The 25553-nt window shown below is 37.1% G+C and overlaps 1 protein-coding gene across 2 annotated transcripts in view; it reads right to left on the bottom strand.

Annotated features, from left to right (window-relative positions):
• Positions 1-25553, bottom strand: part of KSR2 (kinase suppressor of ras 2) — a 600040-nt gene that overhangs the window by 107938 nt on the left and 466549 nt on the right. For both annotated transcript variants that reach the window (XM_074296724.1, XM_074296733.1), the window contains exons 11-14: positions 17822-17863; positions 15907-15979; positions 8775-8823; positions 5342-5709 (exon numbers count right to left, since the gene is read on the bottom strand). In XM_074296724.1, coding sequence (XP_074152825.1) covers positions 5342-5709; positions 8775-8823; positions 15907-15979; positions 17822-17863 — 532 coding nt within the window. The remainder of the gene's footprint in view (positions 1-5341; positions 5710-8774; positions 8824-15906; positions 15980-17821; positions 17864-25553) is intronic.

The raw sequence follows: 25553 nt of genomic DNA, 5'->3' as shown, positions 1-25553 counted from the left end.
TAATTTAGGGGATTATGTGGGAATTTCCCCTTAAGAAGTATCCTCTACTTTCATATTTTTTCATCGTTTTATTTTTAAATTAACTTTTGTTTTCTCAATCCCCCCCCCCATTTAAAAGAATAATAAAAATAAAGACAAATTACACAAACAAAACCAAATCCTTGTGTTGTCCATGTCAGGCAGGCAGACACTTATTAAGTACTTACCATTTGCTAGGTTTTGTAACCTCAGTTACAAAGAAAGGTAAATGAAAGCCCTATCCACAGGGAACCCATAGTCTAAAGTAAGAGACAATATGCAAACTACTATGAAGTAAATAAAACATAGATGAGATAGACTGGAAATAATCAATAAAAGAGATGCAATTGAATTAAGAGGATTAGAAAAGACTTCCTAAAGCAATAACAACAACAACAACAACAACAACAACAACAACAACAACAACAACAACAACAACAAAAAGTCACAAGAGGATAGGGTTTAAGGATGAGGAGGGAAAGAGTTACAGGTTGAGGGACTGCCAGTGGAAATGTCTGAAGTTGGCTTACATGTCCCCAAATGCATCATTCTGCATCTTGAACCCATTGTCTCTCTTTGAGAAGTAGGTAATAAGATCCCCATCAGTCTTTTAGAATAACAGTTGGTCATTACAACCAGATCATTGACTGCTGTATAGCACCATCACAGGAGAATTTCATTGGGTCACTGAGACAGGGTTATGCAGCCAGTTTGTGTCAGAGATGAGACCCGAACCAAAGTTCTCCTGATCCTGACTGGCACCCTCTACATTACCTCTTGGCAAAGAGAAATGTATCTCAGGTAAGCTATTAAGTGACTTTTCATTAGTGAAAGCTTCTTTCTCATGAGCCTTCCATGCTGCGATACTTAGCAACTAATCTTAGAATTACTTGGTAACTTCGATTCTAATTACAAAGTAATTGGCAAGAACATACCATTGTAAATTCCTATGGTTATATGCTAGATAATTATCTGGTTTTTATGTTCTCAGTAAAATAACTCAATGTCCAAAAAATGTTCCAGTTGGGCTGGCCAATGGCCAGCCATATCCCTTAGCCAACCAATATCTAAGAGATGGCGATTAATCAAATCATTCAAATATTTGGTTTCCTATGGAACATGCAGATAAGAAGATGGGATGGCCAACATCTGTCTATTACCGAAGGGTGTAACAGCAAGGCAGGGGGGAAAAAGCCCCACCAGAAGATAAATATAAACCTACACAATGGCACAGCATAAAGACTGTTGCCTTTGGCCCTTGTCCACCACTGGGTATTTGGATGCTTATAGAAAATACCAAACACTTAAAACTCCAATTACATTTCTCAAAGCCAGAGCATCTTTCACAGTGTTAGGAAAAGGACAAGTTATTTGTGAAATCTGTAGGCAGTTGTTTATTTTTTCCTTCTGAGGAGTTTCAGAATACTACATATAATAGACAAGAACCATCAATCCAGTTGCCTCATTTAATAAGCCACACAGTTTAATTTTTGCTTCATAATGATCACTCTCTCCCAGGAGGGTTGCTAAGGGAAAGACATCCTGGTGGGGCAAGACAAAGATGATACGCATAATTGCAATTCACAGTTTGTATAAACAACAATTTAAAAAATGATTGGGATGAGGAAGAAAGAGGAAGAAGAAAGAGAGAAAATTACGAGAACATGGCAGCCAGCAACAAAGGTGGCTTGGATGTCACTAAAGAACCTTTCCCTTTATATCCCTTTTTCCTTGAAGATAGGAACTATTTTTGTCCTTTTTTTCAGTCTCTCCTGTTTAACATAGAGCCTGGCATGTAATAAGTGCTTAGAAAATGTTTGCCATTTAATTCATCAGTTAGCTGAGGGAAATCATTTATGCCCGAGACAATCCCCAAACTTTCAGTCAGTCAGATTAATAAGTATTTCAGTATTTTCTATAGGCTATGTACTAGGGTAGGTGCTGGGGATAGAAATAGTAAGAACAAACAGTTCCTGGACTTTACAGAGCTTACATTCTAAAGAAGAAGAAAAAATGTAATGAAATTCTCTGTCTCTCTGTCTCTGTCTTTCTGTCTCTATTTGTGTTTGTGTGTGTTTCTCCGTCTTTTTATACCTGTTACTCTCTGAATCTATCTCTGTCTCTGTCTGTCTCTCTATCTCTCTGTCTCGGTCTTTTTGTGTTTGTGTGTGTTTCTCTCTCTTTTTATACCTGTTACTCTCTGAATCTAGCTCTGTCTCTGTCTCTGTCTGTCTGTCTCTCTTTCTGTCTATCTCTCCATCTCTCTCTCTTTCTGGCCCACTTCTATCCAGATCACCAGTCCAGTACCTAGTCATCATTACAAGAGATGAGACCTAGCATTAGCCTCTGCCAACATGCTGATCTCAATGCCAGTTACTGAAGACCCAGCCAGTCAGCTCAGTTCTCACCACCAAAGTCCTTGGTACTATCAAACAGCTCAACATCCAAAAAGGATATGATTTTATCAATGAAAATTACATTAAAGTAGAGACAACACATCTGCTTTGCTGCTGCATCCTAAGGATCATGGGACTTTCGTGTCTGACCTACAGTTTCCATAAATGTTCGCTGCGCACATTAGGATAGGAATGGATTTGAATTCAGGGCATCCTGACTTCAGATCCAGTGCTTTATCCACTGCACCACAAAGCCGACTTTAATAATAACAGTAACATTATCAACCATAATTATGTAATGTCACTGGGAAAAAGGAGATTCTGAGGGGGTGCCATGAAATTTGGCCCAAACCAAAGGTATAATTGCTGCTATGAGGGGCCAGCATGGAGAATGTAAATGAACACAGCCAGTTTCCAAATAGCTAAAGTGAAGCCAATTTAAAAATCAGTAAAGTGGTGCTATGACATTCAGAAAATTCTACTTTCATTGCACTAATCTTCACACTATTAACAAGTCTTTCAGCTTGGTTTTAGTAAGGTTAGGTTAATAATTATAATCCTTACATATACCTCTTTTGACCCTCAATTTCCTCCTCTATAAAATGGGGATAATAGGAACACTTACTTTCCAGGTTTATCATGAGATTCAATTGACTTTTGTAAAATGCTTTGGAAACTTTAAAGGGTCATCAATTTTTCTTCCTCTTCCTCTTTTTCCTTCTCTTTTTCCTCCTTTTCCTCTTTTCCCCTCTCCCCTTTCCCTTCCTTTTTCTCCTCCTCTCCCCCTTCCCCCATCTTCCACTTTTCCCCCTTCCTCCTCCTCCTTGTTCTTGTTCTTTTCTTCTATTATTATTATGAACTAGAGGCTCAAGAAAATCCTGAAGGACATGTGGAATCATAAAAACCAAATGATACTCTGTAAAATCAATACAGTACATTAGAAAGAACACTAGACTTGAATCCAGAGATCTTGGATTCAAATCTGGTATCTACCACTTACTATAAATGTGATGGAGAAGTCACTTGGCTTTAATATGTGTATATTCCTTCACTGTAAAATGAAGGGAATTGGATTAGATGGCCTCAGAAATCCTTTCTGGTTTGAAATCTATCATCTTGTGAATTATAGAAGTATATAATTTAAATTATACATTATATATTATATAAATCAGATTATGTAAGTGTAAATTATAGAACTATATAATTTTAGGTTATATATTTTAAATTATATCATAAATTATAGAGCTATATAATTTAAAAATATCACAAATTACATAAATTAAATTATATAAATGATGAATTATATAATTTCAAATTATATTATAAATGATATGAATTAAATTGTAGAATTATAAATTATAGAACTATATAATTTAAAATTATACATAAATTAAATTATATAATTTTAAATTATAGCTATAGAATTTTAAATGATATATTATAAATTAAATCATATAAGTTTAAATTATAGAAATATAGAATTGTAGATCTCAAAGGAACCCTAGAAATCACCTAGTTCCACTCTAGCATTTTAAGATGAAGCAAATGTGGCCTTAAGAGAGAAAAAAACTTACTTAAAAAAGGGGAATTACAGTCTAGGTTTACTGGAGGCATGTTAGTCGTGTTTCACACACCATCCCTGTGACTTCCCAAACCAAAAGAGTCTTCCCTGGTCACCCTTTCCATATGTGTATAGCTATTAGAATATATACTTTTTTAGGATAAAGACGGTCTCATTTGTATATGTATCCACTACCTTGTATGTGAAAGTGAACTGACTTAAAGGTACTCTCTCTGCTTATATTTTATGAAGAAATTTTCTTGTTATTCAGTCATTTTATTTTGTATTCAATTCTCTGTGACCCCATTGGGGTTTTCTTGATAAAAATTCAGTAGAAGAGGTTTGCCATTTTCTTCTCCAGCTCATTTTCCAGATGAAAAGACTGAGGCAAACAGGATTAAATGACTTGGCCAGGATCACACAACTAGGAAGGATCTGAAGTGGGGGCAGCTAGGTGGCGCAGTAGATAGAGCACCAGCCCTGAAGTCAGGAGGACCTGAGTTCAAATCCAGACGCTTAACACTCCCTAAGTGTGTGGCCCTGGGCAAATACTTACCAAAATAACAACAACAACAACAACAACAACAACAACAAGAAATGTCTGGGGCTATATTTCAATTCACAAAGATAAGTCTTCATGATTCCAGTGCCACCTAACTACCTTACCAAGAGATAGTACTTTATATATTCCTAAAAGCAGCATTGTGTTGCATAAAGAAGTTGCATTGAGTAATGGTGTTCAGGACTCGCCTCATTAGAATGGAAGCTCTTTGAAAAAAAAGGATAATTTCATTTTTGCATTCGTATTTCTAGCGCTCAGTACATTGTAAACACTTCATAATAGACACTAAATTTAATCATTTAATCTGACCCTCTCATTTTAAAAATGGGAAGCTGAGGCCCAGAGGTGATTTTACTCCAGATCATTACAAGCTGAAGGAAACAGACTGAGAATTTGACTGGAGGTCCTCTGATTGCCAATCCAGTGCCAGTTACATGATATCACTGCTGGAACAAATCTCAGAGGCCATCAGGCTCACCTCCCTCATTTTTACAGAGAAGGAAAATGAGGCAGAGAGATTAAATTACCAAGCTCTGAGTTGTAGCAAATCAGAATTAGAAACCAGATCCTCTGTTTTTTGGTCCTTTCCACTGCACCAACCCACTATAGGGCATCGGTACTCAATATACCTGGCTGTCCCGGTACTCACATGGAATATACATGGAACATCTATTCACTAAGAGACTGGCTTGTCCAGAGCAACCTGGACCATGTCAGGTGGCTTGGTAGTGGATGGAAGGATGCAAGAGTAAAGATCTACTCAGGCTTAGGGAGGCTATGTCCGAACTGGCGCAAGGCACTGACCTGGTGATGATTGCCAAGTGGGGCGGGCTCATGCAAGCCCCCATGAAGAGTACCACGTTCTCATGCCGCGTCTGCCGATAGGCCATGACCTCCCGTTTGAAGGCCTTGAGCTGGTCCTCATTGTCCCTCTCGATATCAATAAGCCTTATGGCCACTTCCCCATGCCAGCGGCCGTGGTACACCTGCCCAAACCGGCCCTTGCCGATGAGCTCGCCCATCTCCAGCTGTTCAAAGGGGATGTCCCACTCTTGGAGAAAGATGCTGGTCTGACTGGCCTTGCGGGGGAAATTGCGGGCAGAGAGAAGCGAGAGGTTCATCTCCTCAAAGTCATCCTCTGATTCCTCAGCTTCATTGTTCCCCTCCTCATTCTGTGGCAGGTAGGAAAGAGAAATGAGAACAATTGTGGAGGGGCGGGGTGTCCTGTGACTAGAGCATCCAACTGGGAGTCAGAAAGAACTGTTGCTTTGGCACTCCCTAAGCTTTCTAACCCAAACCCAGTTTCCTCATCTCAAGTTTCAAATGCTTCTAAACATTCTTCTTGCTAGAAATCACAAGTCAATCATTTTTGCTTAGATCAACGCCTACTGTCAACGTATTCCCGAATCTTGGAGCTGGAAGGGACCTCAGAGGTGGAAGTTAAAATCTCAGCAACAATGCTAAATACTTGGGCAGCAAGGTGGTGCAGTGGATAGAGCACCAGCCCTGAAGTCAGGAGGACCTGAGTTCAAATCTGATCTCAGATACTTCCTAGCTGTGCGACCCTGGGCAAGTCACTTACCCGCAACTGCCTGAATTAAAAAATAATAATACTTAATGATAGACAAAATAAAATATTTAGGCACTAAAGAAATGCTAAATACTCATTCATCTGTCCTTTGATTGAAGATTTTTAGAGGGGGATGATACTCCCTTCCAAGGCAGCCCATTCTACATAAGGACAGTATGAGGACAGTGGAAAGAACAATAGTTGTGAACCTGCCTTCAAATCATGCCCTTGATGCTTGCTTCCTGTATGACCCTTCAGAGTCATTTGGTTCCAGTGGCCAGATATGGATCAGGACAGCTGGCACTCCCTCACTTCAATCCAATTCACTTGCATGCCATGGAATTACCCCCCACCCCATGCCATGGTCCTTTTTGAGAACAAAGAACAAACAAATCTGTATAACTTAGAGCCTCACTTTCCTCATTGGCAATAGAAAAGGGTTAGATCAAATAATCTATGGGATCCCTTCCAGGGCTAGATATGTGGTCCTAAGCACTTAATTGTTAGTAAGCATTCCCTTCTATCATGAGCAAATAGCCACCATGTTGCTAATTTTCCCCATTGGGGCCAAGCAGGACAGGGTTAATTCCCCCTTCTACATGAGAGTCCTTCAGAAACTTTAAAGTAACTATCATCTCTGCTCTAAGCCTCCACTTTGCAAACATTGAAGTGTTATGTAAATGTTAGCTATCATTGTTTATTAATTAATCAAGTGTTATTAATTTATTAATCAATTATTTGTCAGTGTTTATTAATTAGTAAGAACTTGGTGCTTGAATCACAGAATATAATTCCCAGGTCTGATCTTGAGCCTTCTGGTCACTTGGTAAGAATCACAAAAGTTGCAGATTCTCAGAGTTTCCAGGGACCTCAATCTGGTCCCATTCCTACTTGAACACATATTCCCAATGAGTAATTCTTCCACTTTCTTCTACACCTCCAGTAACAAGAAAGTCACCATCATTCGTTAGCTTGTATTCCTTACAAAGATCTCAAATACTTGCACGATTTTCCCCATCTTATAGCAAACCTTCCTTTCTGCCACACTTCGTAAGGCATATTTCCCTTAGAATGAAAACTCTCTGAAGAAAGGGTTGTTGGGGTTTTTCCTACTCTTGGTATCCCAAGCACCTAACACAGTAAATGGAACATAGCAGGTGCTTAGTAAATGCTTGATGGATTAAATTGAATTGGTCTGTTCCCCAGAGTCTAGGTCTTCTAGAGAATACCAAATTGACTCGTTGGGATATTGAAAGAAGGGATCCCTATTCAGTTATGGGTTGGAATCACCGGTCTCTGAGATTCCTTTCAGCTCTTCCATTCTAGAAATGGAAGCTCTTTCCATTCCATTTTAGCAAAGGGTGATCTGAAGTCTACACTGCCACAATGTTCATTATACTAAGTTAAAAAAAAAACAATAAAAAAATATAAGTGGTTAATAAACCTCCAGTGAAATCGAACGTATGATGACGTGGTGTTTTTCTAAATGTAATTTTTTAGCAATATTCTCAAGTTAGCATTTCAGCATAGGTAGGCCAAGGAGTACTTGATTTTCCAGATGAAGAAATTGGGACCTCACTAAGTCAAGTAACTTAGGATCAAAGCTAGATGGCATCTCAAAGATCATTAAGTCTAATCCCTTCATTTTATGGATGAGGAAGCTGAGATCCAAGAAAGTTAATGATTTTTTTTTATTGAAGTGGAGCTGGCTGTAGGGAAAGAATTTTTGCCCCAGTGCTAAGGTCAGCTTGATGGTGCCATAATGCACATAATACTGGGATGGGAATCAGGATGACTCATCGGCATGAGTTCAAATCTGGACGCACACACTTACTACCTGGACAAGTCACTTAACTAACCCTGCTTATCTCAGTTTCCTCAACTGTAGAGAAAGAAATGGAAAGCCACTCTACTATATTTGCCAAGAAAACCCCAAATGGAGACTCAAAAATAACAATAATGATTCAATAACAACAATAAGCACTGCAGTGTTTAGCACATAGTAAATATGAAGTATAACAAAAGCTTCACAAATATTGACTGATCTAGGAAGGATTTTCTCAGGAAATGAGGACCATACTACTGTTAGCTCCAAGGAACACTGGGAAAACCAAAAGGTTCTCGATTGTTGGCTCTATCCACTTGTCTTTCATTTCTCAAGAACCTCAAGGCCATCAGTGGGAGCCCACTAAACATTTGGTGTGCTTTACTGACTTCTTAGGTGGATTCCCCTCATTTGAATATATGATTCTCCCCACCCCCACATCCCCCTTCCTTTTTCCCTCCCCTCCCCTTCAAAGCTCAAGACTGTGGGTCATGACCCACTCTCCATTGACCTCACTCTCCCAGCTTGTTTTTCTTTTCCTTTTTCCATCCAGACAATGCTGACTCACTGCCAACTTCCGTACAACATGGTTTCCAATGATGTCCATATATAATGGTCCATTAAGTCCAAAGCTGGGAACGGTCAGCTCATTTTAATTGTTCCTGAGTTGGGCTTTGAAGGGCATGGGGTGGAATGCCAGCCGCAGGCCATACACTGCTTTCTCCCCTTCCCACTCCCCAATCCCAGCCCTCTTTGTCTCTGTTTCATTGGTTTCAAGCCAAGTTTCAGCTCACTCAGGCTCAACATGTAGAAAGTTTCTTTGGACTCTCCATGGTTCTCACCTCTGATGTTGGCTCCACTTCAATTTGAAGTAATGGGTTTCCTTCCAGGCTTTAGGGGAGAAGAAAAAAAATAGTTTTAATTGATGGTTATATGGAAACTTAGGCATATTGACTTCAGCTGTTTACATACATAGTTATAGGTTTTTAACTAGAAAATTGATTAGGCCCTGCTATTGCTCTGGGTCTTTCCATTTCTTTCTTTCATCAGGCAATTGGGGTTGTAAGTGACTTGCACAGCTGGTAAACATCAAGTATTTGAGATAAAATTTGAACTCAGTTCCTCCTGACTCCAGAGCCAGTGCTCTATCTACTGCACCACCTAATTCCATTTTTGAAATAATCTATTAATTAAAAGATAATAAATCCCAATTGCTTAATAAGACAGTTTCAATACAGTAACCTTTCTGGGTTCTAGCAAGAGAGGAGTACCTGCTTCCTTTATTGTTCCTGCTTCCTCTTCCTATTTTTCCTATTTTTAAAAATGTTATTTATTGAATTAAATACAAAATAAGAAAAAAAACAGAATAAAGAAAAGAAGGACAGAAAAGGAAAATGATAGAAAACAAAACATTGTCATATGCCTGATAGAATAACAGGGAGGATTTATAATATATTTATTATATATGTATCAATATATACACATGTATATACATACTATATATATAAATATACATATATATGCACATACATGCACATAGATATATACATGTATATGCATGCATACATACACATATATATGAATATATATATATATACATATATAAAATAAATTTTCATTCCAAGAGAGCATATGTAATAATAGAAAAAATTATAATTATGAATGTCCATCTTTTTTTTCCACTTTATTGCATGTTGTTTGAGGGGGGAGATACTAGGAATCAAAAAAATTTATAACTTCCATGTTCTATTATCTACTTATATCCACCGAGATGATGATGATGATGAGTGGTAGTAGAAGGAGTGGTAGTAGAAGGAGTGGTAGTAGTAGTAGTAGTAGTAGTAGTAGTAGTAATAGTAGTAGTAGTAGTAGTAGTAGTAGTAGTAGTAGTAGTAGTAGTAGTAATAGCAACAATAGCAGCAGCAGCATTAATATAATACTTTAAGCATCTCACAATTATGTAATTTGACCCACACAACAAACCTAGGTAGATGAAATTATTATCACCATTTTACAGAAGAGGAACTGAGACAGATTGAAGTGGAGTCACTTGCCCAGGATGAGACAACTAAGTATCTAAGGCTGGATTTGAATTCATATCTTCCTGACTCCAAGTTCAATGCTCTGTCCATTATGGTGACTTAGTTCTGGCCTTCTTTACTTTTTATCTGGATATTTCCATGAGTCTTCTTACTGATCTCTTACCTCCCTACTCCCCTCTCCAATCTATCCTCCATTCAGTTGCTAATTTGATTTTCCTAAAGCACAGGGTCACCATGTCACTCTCTGATCAACAAGTTTTAAGGGCTCCCTATTGTCTGTAGGATAAAATACAAAGTCCTTCATAATCCAATTTCTAGGACTATTTCACACAACTCTTTGTCTCTTGACTGTTTGCCATTTTCATACGTGACACTGGATCTCTCCCCTCCATGCCTTTGTACAGGTTGTCCTCATCAAGGCTCATTCAGAGACCAACTCCCCGTCATTAATACTCTTCTCAAAACCCTAAATGACTTCCTATTTGCTTCCTATATATCTCCATGGTGTCATAAATTGGAAGCTGGAAGGGACTTTACTGTCCAAGATGCCCACTCCCTTCAAATTACAAATGAGGAAACTGAGGCAGAGAGGTCAAGTAACTTGTTCAGATTTTTACTGCTTGTGTCTGAAAATAGAATTTGAATTCATTTCCCTGACTCCAAGCTCAGTGCTCTCCATCCATTATGCCACCCAGCTGCCCTTATTTTCTATGAGTTCTGCCCTTTCTCATGAATAGATTGTAAGTTCCAGGGAGATGAGGATCATTGTGCTTAACCAATGACTTCTGCATTTTTTTATTTACTTATTTATTATTATTTACCCTTTGATTCATTGGCTTAGCACAGTTTCTGGCACTGAGGAACCACTTAGGATTTAACTCCAGATAAGGAAATGCCTCCAATGCAGAGTAGCCCATTATATACTTTGGAGATAGTCGTCCAGAACACAGAGAAATTAAACAATTTGCCCAGGATCACACAGCATGAATATATTAGAGGTGAAACTTGAACTTGGGTCTTCCCAATTCCAAAGCTAGCACTCATTCCATTATAGCCCACGTCCATCATGAATGCTCACATGAATCTACAGGGTTGCTAAGGACTTTTATGAACATTATTTCATTTGATCCTCACAACAATCCTGAAAAGTAGATGCTTTTGTCATCCCTGTTTTACAGATAAAGAAATTGAGGTTAAATGACTTGCCCAAAGGAAACTGAGCTTAAATGACTCGTCCATGCTTATGGTCATGAATCTAGTAAGTCTCTGAAGTACAATTTGACTACAAGGCTTTCTTATTTTGGGTCCATTTATTCATAAATTCTCATTGCAACAGCATTTGTGTGACCTATTGCAAATAATTTCTCTTCTTTTGAGCCTCAGTTTCTTCATTTGTAAAAAGGGGGGAGGGGATAATAATAGCATCTACACCCAAGGTTCATTATGAGAATCAAGTAAGCATAGCGCTAGGCTAAGGTGCTACTTAAGTGGTAGTAGCTATTATTATTGCCCCATGGCCCTTTTTTTATTTTCCAAACTGAGTCTAATAAATTTCCTGCAACTGTAATGCTCTTTTATCATAGACACTCACAAGCCTCCCGTCCTGTTGTCAGTTAATGCTCTAGCACAATTAATAATAATTGGAGAGCATACAGCCAAGTGTCCTTTCAACTCCACTTTGAGATTTCCAAAGAGCAGAGCATTATTTGTTATCTCTTGGATTAACCAATTATTTAGAGCAAGGCAGACTGTAATTGCAATAGAGACAGTTGGTGCGATGAGAAGCTGAGACCCAATCCTGCTGGACAATGGTAGCTGGCTTTTCTGCTCAGCCTTTAGCAGCACAATAAGTCCCTCCTCCTGTTTGCCTTTCTTTTGAATCTGGATATTACAGCACAAGAGGCTATTATATTACTATTCCACCTCTGCTGCCCCTACAAATCCTCTGTTCCTAGCTGTTGGTTTAAATGTAATAAAGTCCATGAAGCTGCAATGTCATTTTTCTACTGGGAAAGTGACTATCAGTGTTAGAAATTAGATCGGATCCATCACTATTCAGAGGAAAAATGCACCTGTATAGTATTCTTGGGATTCTAGATCTCAAGCTAGAAGGAATTCTAGGGTTTAGCTAGTCCAATGACCTCATTTTACAGATGAGGAAACTAAGACTCAGGAAAGTGAATTGTCTTGACTAAGGCCACTGGGCTCCATTATGTGGCTGGATCAAGATTTAAATCCAGGTCCGATGATTCTATTCCTAGAATTATTTTGCTGGACCATGAGATTATTCTCCAAGCATGCTTCCTTCTATTTAGATACTTGACTTATTAGTAGAAAGCCATTCAATTCCACTCAGTTCAACAAACTTTTAATGATTAACTATTATGTGCCACGCTTACATTCTATTCGGGGTGGCAACCACAAACACACACATATAACATGTATAGAGATAAGTAAAGACAAAGTTTGGGATTTCTCTGCTATTTGTTTGGACATGACCTGCAATTTCATCAGTTTCTTCTGGCAGAGAAAAAATCCTTCACCAATGCAGGTGAACATCTTCTCTTCATCTTAGAGCAAAAGTGTTTTTAACATGGGTCTATGAACTTGTGTGCATGTATATATATATATATATATGTATATATATATATATATACATATGCATAATTTTTGTATGATTTGTTTCTCTTATAATCTATATTTTATTTTTACAACATATAATATATATAAAATGTATATTATATATAATATAATATATATGTATCAAGGCTTCTTAAAATTTTCTTCACTCAAGAAATTTTTACCCAATTCCAAGTATATAGATATATAAAACAGATATACAAATCATTTACTGATAATAAATCATAATTTCACAATTACCATATTTAGTTATCAGACTCCTCATATGGGGTTATGACCCATAGTTTTATATAAAAATATCTATATCTATATCTATATCTATATCTATATTTATCTATCTATCTATCTATATAAAGATATATATATAATATATCTTTAGTTTAAACATTTTCTCATAAGGGGTATATAATCTTCAGCAGACTGCCAAAGGGGTACAGACCATAAAAAAGATTTCTCCAGTGTCCTAAAAGGTTGAGTTAATCAGGATAACAAAGGCTGAAAGTATCAGAAATAGGATTTATACCCAGAACTTCTTGGCTTCAGGGACTATCTTGGGATATCAGGGCTATACATTTAAATTCCAAGTTTTGTCACATATGAGGTATAAAACACACAGCTCTCAGTGGAGTGCTCCTTCTACCTCCAGCTCCCAACTCTCATTCCATGTCACTAGTATAAGGTCCCTCAGAAATCATCTCACCCTCCCCCATCTTTCCCACTCCTGCAAGAATTGTCCAAGAAGTCCATCTACCACTGTCTTTGCTTTCAATCTCTGAAGAGGGGGGCGGGGAAGAACTTTCTCATTCCTCTTTGGGGCAATTTGCTTTGTTGGGAAGTCTTCCCAAATTTCAAACCTAAATGTGTCTCTGCCAATTCTATCCATAGATGGTTTCTGATTTTGCCCTCTGGGGCCAAGCAGAACCAGAGCTAATTTCTTTTACAGAAGACAGCCTTTCAAGTTTTCCTCATTAGGCAGCTAGTGAAACTGGGTCTTTAGGAAGTTTAATGATTAGGCATTTGAAGTAGGCTTTGAACACAGGTCCCCAGATTCTCAATCCAGGACTCTTTTGTCTTCCTGTGAAATCTATCCTATTCTTACCTCCCCAAGGTAGCAAATTAGAGCTTCCAGGATCATGTTTGCACTAAAGCAAAGACATTTCTGCATTGTCCATTAATCACTGACCTGTATACAAGTATAAAGATGACTGGAAAAGGAATGAATAATGACTGTTTAGAACTGCTCATCCATCACCCAAGGGTGTTACCTACAGAAAGTGTAGTGCATGACTGGTGAAAAAGCCAATAACTCCAGGTCAGGAGCTTTGGGGAGATCCCCCCCTCAAAGACCCAGTGCCTTTGGCATCCGGGTTGGGGAGAGCAGCTAATGAACAAGTTGTCTTTGATAGTTGGTGAGAAAATTAACACTATAAAACAAAACTAATGCTAGTATTTATTGATACATTGAGTCCAGTTGTCTCTCCCTTACTTCCAAATACCCATCACTCAGGCTTCCCAAGGCTCTGTCTTGATTTTCTTGAAACAAAACAAAATTAAAAAGAAAACTCCTTTTGAAATCACCTTTCTCTCCGTATATTACTCTTCACTTTCCTCCAACAAGGATCCTCAACAAAGAATAAAAAATGAAAGTGGAAAAAACCAGCCACCTCTCTCCCTTCTTTGCTAAGTGGAAATCTAAAGATGAAGAATACTGTGTATATTGTTCAATGTACTTGTTAGTTTTGCTGAATTAATTACCATTACAATCCTCAATTATGCCTCTTTTTCTAACTTTTCTTTGATTTTCATGTCAACAAAATTTTGCTAGCAAAGGCATTTGTATTAGAAGAAGGAAGGGAAACTAACCCGCTCTCCCTTATTTGTTAGACTTTGTTCTAGAGCTAGTCATCTAGAAGGATTTCTTGAGCCTTTTTTGTGTTTTGGACCCCTTGGACAATCTAGTGAAAATTTCTCAGAATCATGTTTTAAAATACATAGAATTAAAAGGAAACCAATTCTATTGAAATATAGCTATCAAAATGTCAAACCACACATACAAGTTCTTGGCCCCAGGAAAATAATCTTGACCTAGAACAATAATTTTAAACTTTGTGGTCTCAGGATCCCTTCATAATTCTCAAAATTTATTGAGGACTTGACCCAAAGAGCTTTTGTTTATGTGAGTCATATCTCATAGTTACTGCATCTGAAATTAAAACACCTTGGTATTATTATGAAAAGAGTTTTACCCTTATGAGTCCTAAGGAGAATGTCTCAGGGGTCTCCAGATATGTCGTCTAGACCACACACCTCTGACTTACATAAATAAGGGAAATTAAGAGTCCTTTGGTCCATCAAACTAGAAAGCTTCAGGGACCATTTAGTCCAGTCCTTTATTTTACAGGAAATGAAAACAACAAAGGTTGAGAGACTTGTTCAAAATCAAACAGGAAGTAATAAACAGAGCTAGGAATGAATCCCTGGTGCACTCTTTGCACTATGATATACTGCCTCCCCTAAAATATATATCTTTCAATATAATATAATATAATATAATATAATATAATATAATATAATATAATATAATATAATATAATATAATATAATATAACATAATAAATATAATATAATATAATATAAATAATATAATATAATATAATATAATATAATATAATATAATATAACATAATAAATATAATATAATATAATATAATAAATATAATATAATATAACATAACATAATAAATATAATATAATATAATATAATATAATATAATATAATATAATATAATATAATATAATATAATATAATATAATATAATATAATATAATATAATATAATATAATATAATATAATATAATATAATATAATATAACATAATATAATTAATATAATATAATATAATATAATATAATATAATATAATATAATATAATATAATATAATATAATATAATATAATACATGTCTTTCTATTGGATCTCTGATCATGCCCCCAAGAGTTACCATTATCAATTTTAAGACAGACTTGTTCCAAGAAAGAGAAAAAAGGATTTTTGTTGCATTGACCTTCTCTCCCCACCATCCCCCCAATTCCAGATAAGTGTTTTGACTAAATACGCCCAGATCAGCATTTACATCATCAAGACAGAGCTGGTAGATGTCTGACCAGTGAGGATTGACTCCCTCCTCCTCATCTCTAAAGTGGGGGAGTCCTGGGTAGAAAGCTGGAAAGGCTAGGCTAAGAAGAATAGATGACTTTGTGGTCACCAGACAGGAAAGAAAGCTCAACTTACATTGGGTTTGAGTTCACTGGATGGAGGATGACTTGGGGTGCTCGATTGGGTGTCTCAGGCACTGGAACCACATCTGAAAACAAAAGATCCAAGAATGTAAAGGGCTGAAACTCTTGAGTTAATGCAGCGAGGTTGGACAATCAAGCACTTGAGGCTAATTACCGATTTGGCCAATACGCTATAAGCATATGCTTGGAAAATGGCCCTTCCCACTGTCCTGTGCTGGCCCAATCATTTGGTGTATACAAAGAATTGTGGGAGGGACTAGGGGATGGAGTGAGACTAGCCAGAGTCACTTCTGGGCGGGAAACAAGGAGGTGAAGTCATGGAGATCCTACCCATCCATTCTCTTCACTTCTACCACTAAAGACCAAGAATAAAGACCAAGGACTTTTGCTTATCCTGACTTCAGCTGATTCTAAGGTATCCAGGATGCTAACATGGTCATTACACAAGAATAAAGATAAAAAGACACACTTCTCAGATAGAGGAGGCAACCAAGAGTCAATGACATCTTCTAGTTTCAACTGTCTCATGACCCTAAAACAATGTTTTCTGTAGGAAACTCAGCTCAGGCTCTCACCAGCCCATCTCACCTTATACAAGGAGCTTTTTCCATCTTCTTTAATTGTAGTACCTTCTCTCCTGGGCATCACCAATTTATTTTATATAGATCTTTTTTGTACCTAATTGTTCATATAGTTCTTTCATTAGACTATTAATTCTTGAGAGCAAAGTCTGCTTTTTGCCTTTTTTGTATTATCAGCTCTTAGCACAGGGCCTAGCACATAGCAAGTTCTTAATAAATGTTTTCTGACTGTCTCCCATTTTTATTGGTTCTCTTAGCACAAAGTAATAAGAACAATTTGCTGTTATTTAATTATTTCAGTCATGTCCTCCTCTTTGTGACCCCATTTGGGATCTTCTCGGCAAAGATACCACCATGGTTTGTCATTTGCTTCTTGGATCATTTTACAGATGAGGAAATTAGGACAGACAGGGTGAAGTGATGTGTTCAGGATCACACAACCAGTAAGTGCCCAAGGTCTGATTTGAACTCAGGAAAATGAGTCTTCCTGATTCCAAACCTAATGCTGTATCCACTGCATGACCTATCTGCCCCAAGATGGCAACAGTTAAGATTTGTAGAGTGCTTACGATGTGCCAGGCACTATGTCAAGTGTTTTACAAATATCATCTCATTTGATCACCACAACCATCCTAGAAAGTAGCTATTATCTTTACCCCCATCTTATAGCAAAGCAAACTAAGACAAATGAAAGTTAGATGACTTTCCCAGGGGTCACAAAGTTAGTATCTGAAGCCCAATTTGAACTCCAGATGTTGAATAAGGATGATTGATTGATTGAACATGTTTAAAAGGTAATGGAGCCTCAGAAGGATTTCCCCAGAACTGACTCTGAACAAACTGAAGTCCATTTCAAGGGAATCACTCAGCCTGGTTCCATATGCCAGAAGAGACGAGAGCGAATGAACAGTGACATAGGCCCTTCTGTCTATGAAAAGCAGTGCATTTATACAAGTGTGAATGTGTGAAAGAGAGGGAAGGGGAAAGGGGAAAAATTAACAACATGTCATGTTTATTCCAACAGCTTCTTAAATGGCTTCCCCAGCCACTCTCCCCTGGTTCAGTAATTCTTCTCCTGCCCAACTATTGTGACTACCAGTGCTAGGTGAATCTTTGTAAAATATGACTTCCATCACTGCATTCTCTCGCTCAAAAGCTTTAAATGACTACCCACGTTCGCCAATGTTAATCCTACTTCCACCATAAAAAAATCCAAACTCTCCTCCCAAATTAGTGCCCATACTCCTTCCAAGGTATTACCCAAGTTCTCCCTCTAGAATAGGGCCCAAATGTATAAATGTAGCTAGTAAGAGCCACAAAACTTACCTGGGAAAATGAACTGTTGTTTGTACTTGTAATAATGGGAAGCTGGGAAAAGAAAATAAGAAACCAAAGTGAGCATTGTTCTAGAACACAGTGACTCAAAAATATTTTCTGAATGAATTAAAATCAGATAAAAATCCATACATGTAAGCATGTTACAACATACATGGGTGAAGTTCCAGAGGTGGAGTACAAAAGACATGGGTTCAAGAATTATTAAATGTGGAATCCTATAGGTAAATCATTCAAATTCTCTGAGCCTTAATTTTCTTATCTGTAAACCAGAAAATGATGATGATAATGGTGAAGAAGAAAAAGATGATGATGAAAATAACAATAGCTATATGGTGCATTTATATAGTACACCGATTGATGGATAACTTAAGACTCAGAACTATCCTAGTTAACTACTCCCTCATATTCTCCAGCTTAACAAGATCCCTCCTAAAATTGGCCATCCAGAAATAAACCCAATCATCCAGAAGTGGTTTGAGTATAGAAAACTAAAGCGAAATTATTATCTCACTGGATACCAAATCTCTTTTAATGTGGTTCACATTCACCTTATACTTCTCAAAGCCATGTTGCCTTTAGATTTCTAGGCTATCATGTTGTCCTGTTGATTTACAGTGAAATAACAAGCCACTAAAGACCACCGGATCTTTTTTCAGATGAACCACTAACTAGTCATACTTTCCCCTTTTTTTAACGACAATTAATTGGTTCAAATTGGTGAAGTTTTTTTTTCTTTTTTTTTTTGAAGGTAAGTTTTAAGATTTGTCATTGGTCCCTAGCAAATTCCACCACATCTAATTCAGCCCAAAGTTTCAACCTGCTAATTATTTCCTTTCCCTGTTATCTAGTGTTAGCTATCTTTCCCAAGTTTCTATCATCTGCATATTCAATAAGCATCTATCTATGCTTTTTATTCCAATCATTACTACCAATTTTTAATGGCACAGGATTCCTCAAAATTGCACTGGAGATCGATTTCCAAATTAACATCAAATCAATAATATGCTCTTTGAGTCTATTCATTCAATCGATCCCAAATCTAATGAGTTTGCCCAGAGGTGTTAAACACATGACCTACAAGGCCACATGTGGCCCACAATCCTCTTTAATGCAGCCTGAAATAAAACATAATTTGCCATATTTTCATAGGATCATAGATATACTAAATGGAAAGGACCCTTTTGGTGTCTTGGACCCCTTGGGCAATCTGCTGAAGCATTTGGGTAGCTTCTTAAAATCATACTTTAAATGATTGAAGGAAACACAAAATTTCTATTAGCAGATAGGTTTTTAAACTTTATGTATGTTCTATGAATCCAGAGGTGTGCTGGAGCCAGCTTGAACTGGTTAATTTTCAGTGTGATCACTTTTAACCCCTGAAGTCAGCAAAATTGCTAAAATCAAGATTTGATATTGTTTTGTTGATTGCCTAGACTTAAGAAAGTGTTAATAATGAAAATTAAAGTATATTTTTTCTCCCAAAGAGATAATTGTTGACAATTTATCAGGATCTCTCTATGTGAATCCACTTAGCAGTCTACAGACTCCTTCTGAGAATAATGCTTTAAAATGAATTATAAAATGCTTTTTTATATAATACAATTTATGTATGTTAAAATACATAGGGTTATAATGGAATTGATTCTATTAAAATACAGATAAGATATATATATATATATATATATATATACACACACATATATAAATAGAGATAGAGAGACAGAGAGAGAGAGAGACAGAGACAGAGAGAGAGAGAGAGAGAGAGAAGAAAGAGAGAGAGAGGGAGAGAGAGAGAGAGAGAGAGAGAGAGAGAGAGTGAGAGTGTGTGAGTGTGTGTTATGTGTGTCCATGGATATGAAATTTAAGGACTCCTGAGATACAGACTAGTGAAAATACTTTTATCTTATTCGTTTTATGAACTCCATTTTCTCAATCTTCATTATTCTTGAGCTCTTTGTAGCCTTTGACACTGTCAATCATTCTCTCCTCCTTGATACTCTGTTCCTTCTAGGTTTCTGACACACCCTTCTTTCCTGATTCTTCCCCTACTTATCCTTCTATTTCTTCTTGCACTCCTTTGCTGGAGTTTTATACAAATCATGCCCAGTAACCATGAATGTCCCACAGGACTCTATCTCGGATGCTCTTCCCTTCTCTATATATACTATTTTGCTTGGTGGACTCATCAGTTTCTATGGATTCAATTGCCATCTCCTTGCTGATAATTGTCAAACTGAATTAGCTAACACTAATCTCTCTCCTTTCTCACATTTCTAACTGCTTATTGGACATCCTGAATTTGATGCTTTATATACCCTTAAACAAAACTTAACTCATCTTTCTCCTAAAATCTCTGTCACTTCCAAACTACCCTATTAACAAAAGCACTATCATCCAGTCAACCAGGTTTCCAATCAAGATGACATTAACTCTCCACTCTCTATCGTCCTCTCTTCCAAAACCAATCTGTTGCCAAGATCTAATGATACCCATTTTGTAACACTGCTTAAATATAGACCTTTATCTCCACTGATCTCACAACCACCCTTGTGCAGACCTTCATCTCCTCATGGCAAGACTACTAAAATATCTTGCTATTTCATCTTCCTGCAAATGCTTTACTCACATGCCAAAGTAATCACATCCCATCTCCTACTCAATGAACTTCGCTGGCTCCCTATCACCTATAGATTGGAAATAATGTTCAATGTTAAGAGTCCTTCAAAATGTTCTAATATTAAAAGTCTTTTATATCCTAGCCCCTCCCTGATCTTTCCAGTATTCCTATACCTCCTCCCCAACACTTCACCATTTACTCTTCAAATTCAGAACTACTGGTCTCCTTGCAATTCTTTGAACAAATGCCTCAATCTCCCAATTCTGGGTACTTTCAGAGAAAAAGCCAGAGGCTATCCTCCATATCTGGAACAGCATCCCTTCTCATTTCTGTCTCCTAGCTTTCTTGATTTCCTTCAAGTCCCAGATAAAACCCTACCATCTACAAGAAGCCTTTCCCTATTTTTCTTAATCTTTAGGGTCTTCTCTCTGTTGAGTACATCCTCTTTACAATGTATATAGCATTTGTGTGTGTACTTTTTCTCTCCCATTGAATTGTGAGTTCCTCAAGGGCAAAAAAAAATGTGTTTTGCCTTTCCTTGTATTCCTAGAACTTACCTGAGAGCCTGGCACATAGATTCTTTTTTTTATTAACTTTTTATAATTATAACATTTTCTTTGACAGTACATATGCATAGGTAATTTTTTTTACAACATTATCCCTTGTACTCCCTTCTGTTCCAAATTTTTCCCCTCCTTCCCTCCACCCCCTTCCCTAGATGGCAGGCATTCCCATACATATTAAATATTTATAGTATATCCTAGGTACAATATATATGCTGGCACATAGATTCTTAATCATTGTTCACTGACTGACACCCTGGAATATATCTCCAAGTATCTAGGGATAGGGAGGTGGGTCTTGTAGACATCAAGTTAAGAACCTCTACTTTAAAGATGTCCCTTTCTTTCAAATTAAAGGGCTGAGAGATCTCTGTGATCCCAGTAGATCAGTCTTTGCCCCTAAACTCCAAGATTCTGACACGTGAAGTGCTATGTTGATATGCCGAGCCAACTCCACCTTTCAACTATCACTTAAAACCTATTACTGCTGCTTCTTCAAATAATCCAAGCTACTCATAGCATGTAGCAATGTTGTTAATGAAAGGGAGGGAAGAAACATAGTTGGCAAGAAGCTATGAGTAGGGGTTCTTTCTTCTGTTGCCCCTCCAAGTACAAAGAGGGCATGGGGGAGACACTAGCCCATTGGGGAGCCTTTGAAAGGCAGTAAACAGACGCCCAGAGTTTTGAAATCTCTGCTCTGAGTTGGCACTACTAACAGGTAGGTCTGAGAGTAGACAGATGTAACTCCATAGGATGCCCACAAAATGCCCTTCATTCACTACAGAAATAACTCTCTCTACCTTGACCCTTCGTACTACAGAAGATAATGAATTCTGGACAAATGAAAGAGATAGAATTCATTAAGTCTTAGGGGGTAGAAGCTCCTGTTCTCCTTAAACTGATTTGAAGCATCTCAATATAGATGGGACTTCATCTAGGGATTTTTAGCCTTTTGGCGGATGGTGGAGAAGATGTCACGTACCCCTTTGACAGACAGATGAAGCCTAGGCTCCCCTTCTCATAATAATGTTTTTAAATATACAAACTGAAATGTATAGGATTACAAAGGAAAGCAATTGTGTTGAAATGGAGTTATCAAAATATAACCAAAACTCCCCAAATTTATGGATGCCAGATTAAGATCTCCCGAGTACAACATATAAACCATGAATCCCTTCCAAAGGGTCCTTAATGAGTGGTCTGTACTTGTTTGAAAACTTCCAGTAAGAGGAAACTTACTACCTGACCAGGAAGTCTATTTTATTTTTCAAAAACTCTAATTGTTAGAGAATGTTTCCTTACATTGAGATTTTAAAAAAATAAACATTTATTTAATTTTTAATTTATGGAATAAAACAAGAATTTCCACAATAGAGTATATTAATAATTATAAATGTACATAATAATATATAATAATATGAAACTAAAATCTATTATGTGTAATTTGCTATTTTTAAAAAAATGTGTAATCAAGTTATCATGTGAATACACAGAGTTCAAAAATACCTCTCTACAATATCTACCTATTGCTTCTAGTCTGACTTGTAGGGACAAACAGCACAAGTCTAAGTTCTTTTCTAGTGAAGACTTTCAGGTACTTGAAGATACTTATCATATACCATCCCACCATTTCCAATTCCTTCATCCAATTCTTACAGAGCATCTTTAGGAGGGAGGGCCTTTAACTGTCTGGTTGTTCTCTTCTGAAGGCTCTTCAGCTTATTAATGTCATTCCTAAAACTTAGTGGTGGAATTGGATGATGATGATGATAGCGGTAGCAATAATAATACAAATAATAACAACAATAATGGCAAGCACTTATATCATGATTCAAGGTTTGCAAAATGCCTTTACAAATGTTATCCCATTTGTTGCTCACAAACCCCTGGGAGATAGGATTTTTATTGTCCCCATTTTACAGATGAGAAAGTTTGAGTTTAAGTGACTCATGTAGGGTCACATAGCTAGTAATTTTTTTGAGATCAGATTTGAAATCAGGTCTTCCTGATTCCGAATCCATTGCTCTATTGTTTCACCTACATAATCCATATGTGTTCTTTTTGGAGAAAAACGTGGAGAGATGACTTTTCCTATAGTTAGACACCATACATTTCATAAGCATAAAGCATCTCAATGTGAATACTTAGCCATATTCTAAGCAAAGTTGAACAAGAAACAGAGATATGTCAAAGACCAGAATTATCAGACACATAGCCATGTATGCATGGACAACACTTTTGAATGCTGTCTGAACAGTTTAAAATGTAATTGGGAAAACAATAAAAATATAATAGGACATAAATAATGTAATATGTTTCCTAAGTCAATATGCAGCTTTGTAGGGATCCTAATGTAGGCTTTAGTGATCCCTAATTCTGGTTTTAACTTTGCTACACAATTGGTGTAGGCAGTGGGAAAGGGACTGGATTTGGGAAAGGAGGACTGGATTCAAATCTTACCTCTAATATTTGCTATGTTGTACAATGTTGGACAAATGATTTATCCTTTCTAGACATCAGTTTACTAATTTTATGATATAAGTGGATTAGACTGATTGACATCTAAGGTTCCTTCTAGTTCTCCATTTATGATTCTTTAATTTCTTTGGTCAAGTATCAAAAATTTCTAGAATGGCATAGGGATTCCTAAAATCCAACACAGTGACTTTCTGCATGGGACAAATGCCAACTTTTTATGTGAATCCATGGGCAGCAGTGCTCATTCATATGAGGCTGGGGGTCATAGATCCCATTGCAATAAAAAATACCACTCTTTATCTGCCTCTCTTTTATAGAATCCAAATTAGGGGACTAGGATTGGAGGAGAATCTTGTGATCAAGTTAACTACAAGGGATCTTTTAAGAGTATAATCATAACAGAGGATAATCTACCTCTCAGACTTGTGGAGGAGGAAGGAATTTATGACCAGAGGAGAACTAGAGATCATTATTGATCACAAAATAGAAGATTTTGATTACATCAAACTAAAAAGTTTCTGTACAAATAATACTGGTGCAGACAAGATTAGAAGGGAAGTAACAAATTGGGAAAATATTTTAAAAACAGGGGTTCTGACAAAGGTCTCATTTCCAAAATATATAGAGAACTGACCATAATTTATAAGAAACCGAACCATTCTCCAATTGATGGATGGTCAAAGGATATGAACAGACAATTCTCAGAGGGAGAAATTGAAACTATATCCACTCACATGAAAGAGTGTTCCAAATCACTACTGATCAGAGAAATGCAAATTAAGACCACTCTGAGATACCACTACACACCTGTCAGATTGGCTAAGATGACAGGAACAAATAATGATAAATGTTGGAGGGGATGTGGGGAAATTGGGACACTAATACATTGCTGGTGGAGCTGCGAAAGAATCCAGCCATTCTGGAGAGCAATCTGGAATTATGCCCAAAAAGTTATCGGGCTGTGCATACCCTTTGACCCAGCAGCGCTACTACTGGGATTATATCCCAAAGAAATACTAAAGAGCGGAAAGAGTCATATATGTGCCAAAATGTTTGTGGCAGCTCTTTTTGTTGTAGCTAGAAACTGGAAGATGAATGGATGCCCATCAATTGGAGAATGGTTGGGTAAATTGTGGTATATGAAGGTTATGGAATATTATTGCTCTGTAAGAAATGACCAGCAGGAGGAATACAGAGAGGCCTGGAGAGACTTGAATCAACTGATGCTGAGTGAAATGAGCAGAACCAGAAGATCACTGTATACTTCAACAACAATACTGTATGAGGATGTATTCTGATGGAAGTGGAAATCTTCAACATAAAGAAGATCCAACTCACTTCCAGTTGATCAATGATGGACAGAGGTAGCTACACCCAGAGAAGAAACACTGGGAAGTGAATGTAAATTGTTAGCACTAATATCTGTCTGCCCAGGTTGCATGTACCTTCGGATTCTAATGTTTATTGTGCAACAAGAAAATGATATTCACCCACATGTATTGTACCTAGACTATATTGTAACACATGTAAAATGTATGGGATTGCCTGTCATCGGGGGGAGGGAATAGAGGGAGGGGGGGTAATTTGGAAAAATGAATACAAAAAAAAGAGTATAATCATAAAGAGTCTATTTCTTTCTATTTTTAAGCAAAAAAAAAATCTGCTATTTCCAGATCATTAAGGCTTGTGTAAGAAAAAGGCATAGAGGCAGTCTTAAGAGAGCTACCACTGGACCACCCTTTAAGAGAAGAAATTGTCTGAGTAAAAAATAAAGGATGATGCAATGTATGGGTCTTGATTTATTAAGGCTGGGAAACCCTGGAGAACTGACAGATGTATAGGCAAGACTTTGCATTAACACAGCTTCCATCAATCAATAATTATCATACTCTTGCTCCCTCGACCCTAAGAGGATAAGCCATGTTCTGAAACTACTGATAGGTGACAAGCTAAGAATGAGATCTGGTTCCCTTTCTATCTTTGTAAAAGCAGAGCACTATGAATGTAGAATAACGCGTATAATGCCAAACACAATTAATGTGCTGGTTTCTTATATTAAATT

The sequence above is a fragment of the Sminthopsis crassicaudata genome, chromosome 1 (assembly GCF_048593235.1).
Source record: "Sminthopsis crassicaudata isolate SCR6 chromosome 1, ASM4859323v1, whole genome shotgun sequence".
NCBI classification, from domain to species: Eukaryota; Metazoa; Chordata; class Mammalia; order Dasyuromorphia; family Dasyuridae; genus Sminthopsis; species Sminthopsis crassicaudata.
The sequence above is the reverse complement of the archived record's forward strand: the minus strand, read 5'-3'. Positions and strand labels throughout refer to the sequence as shown.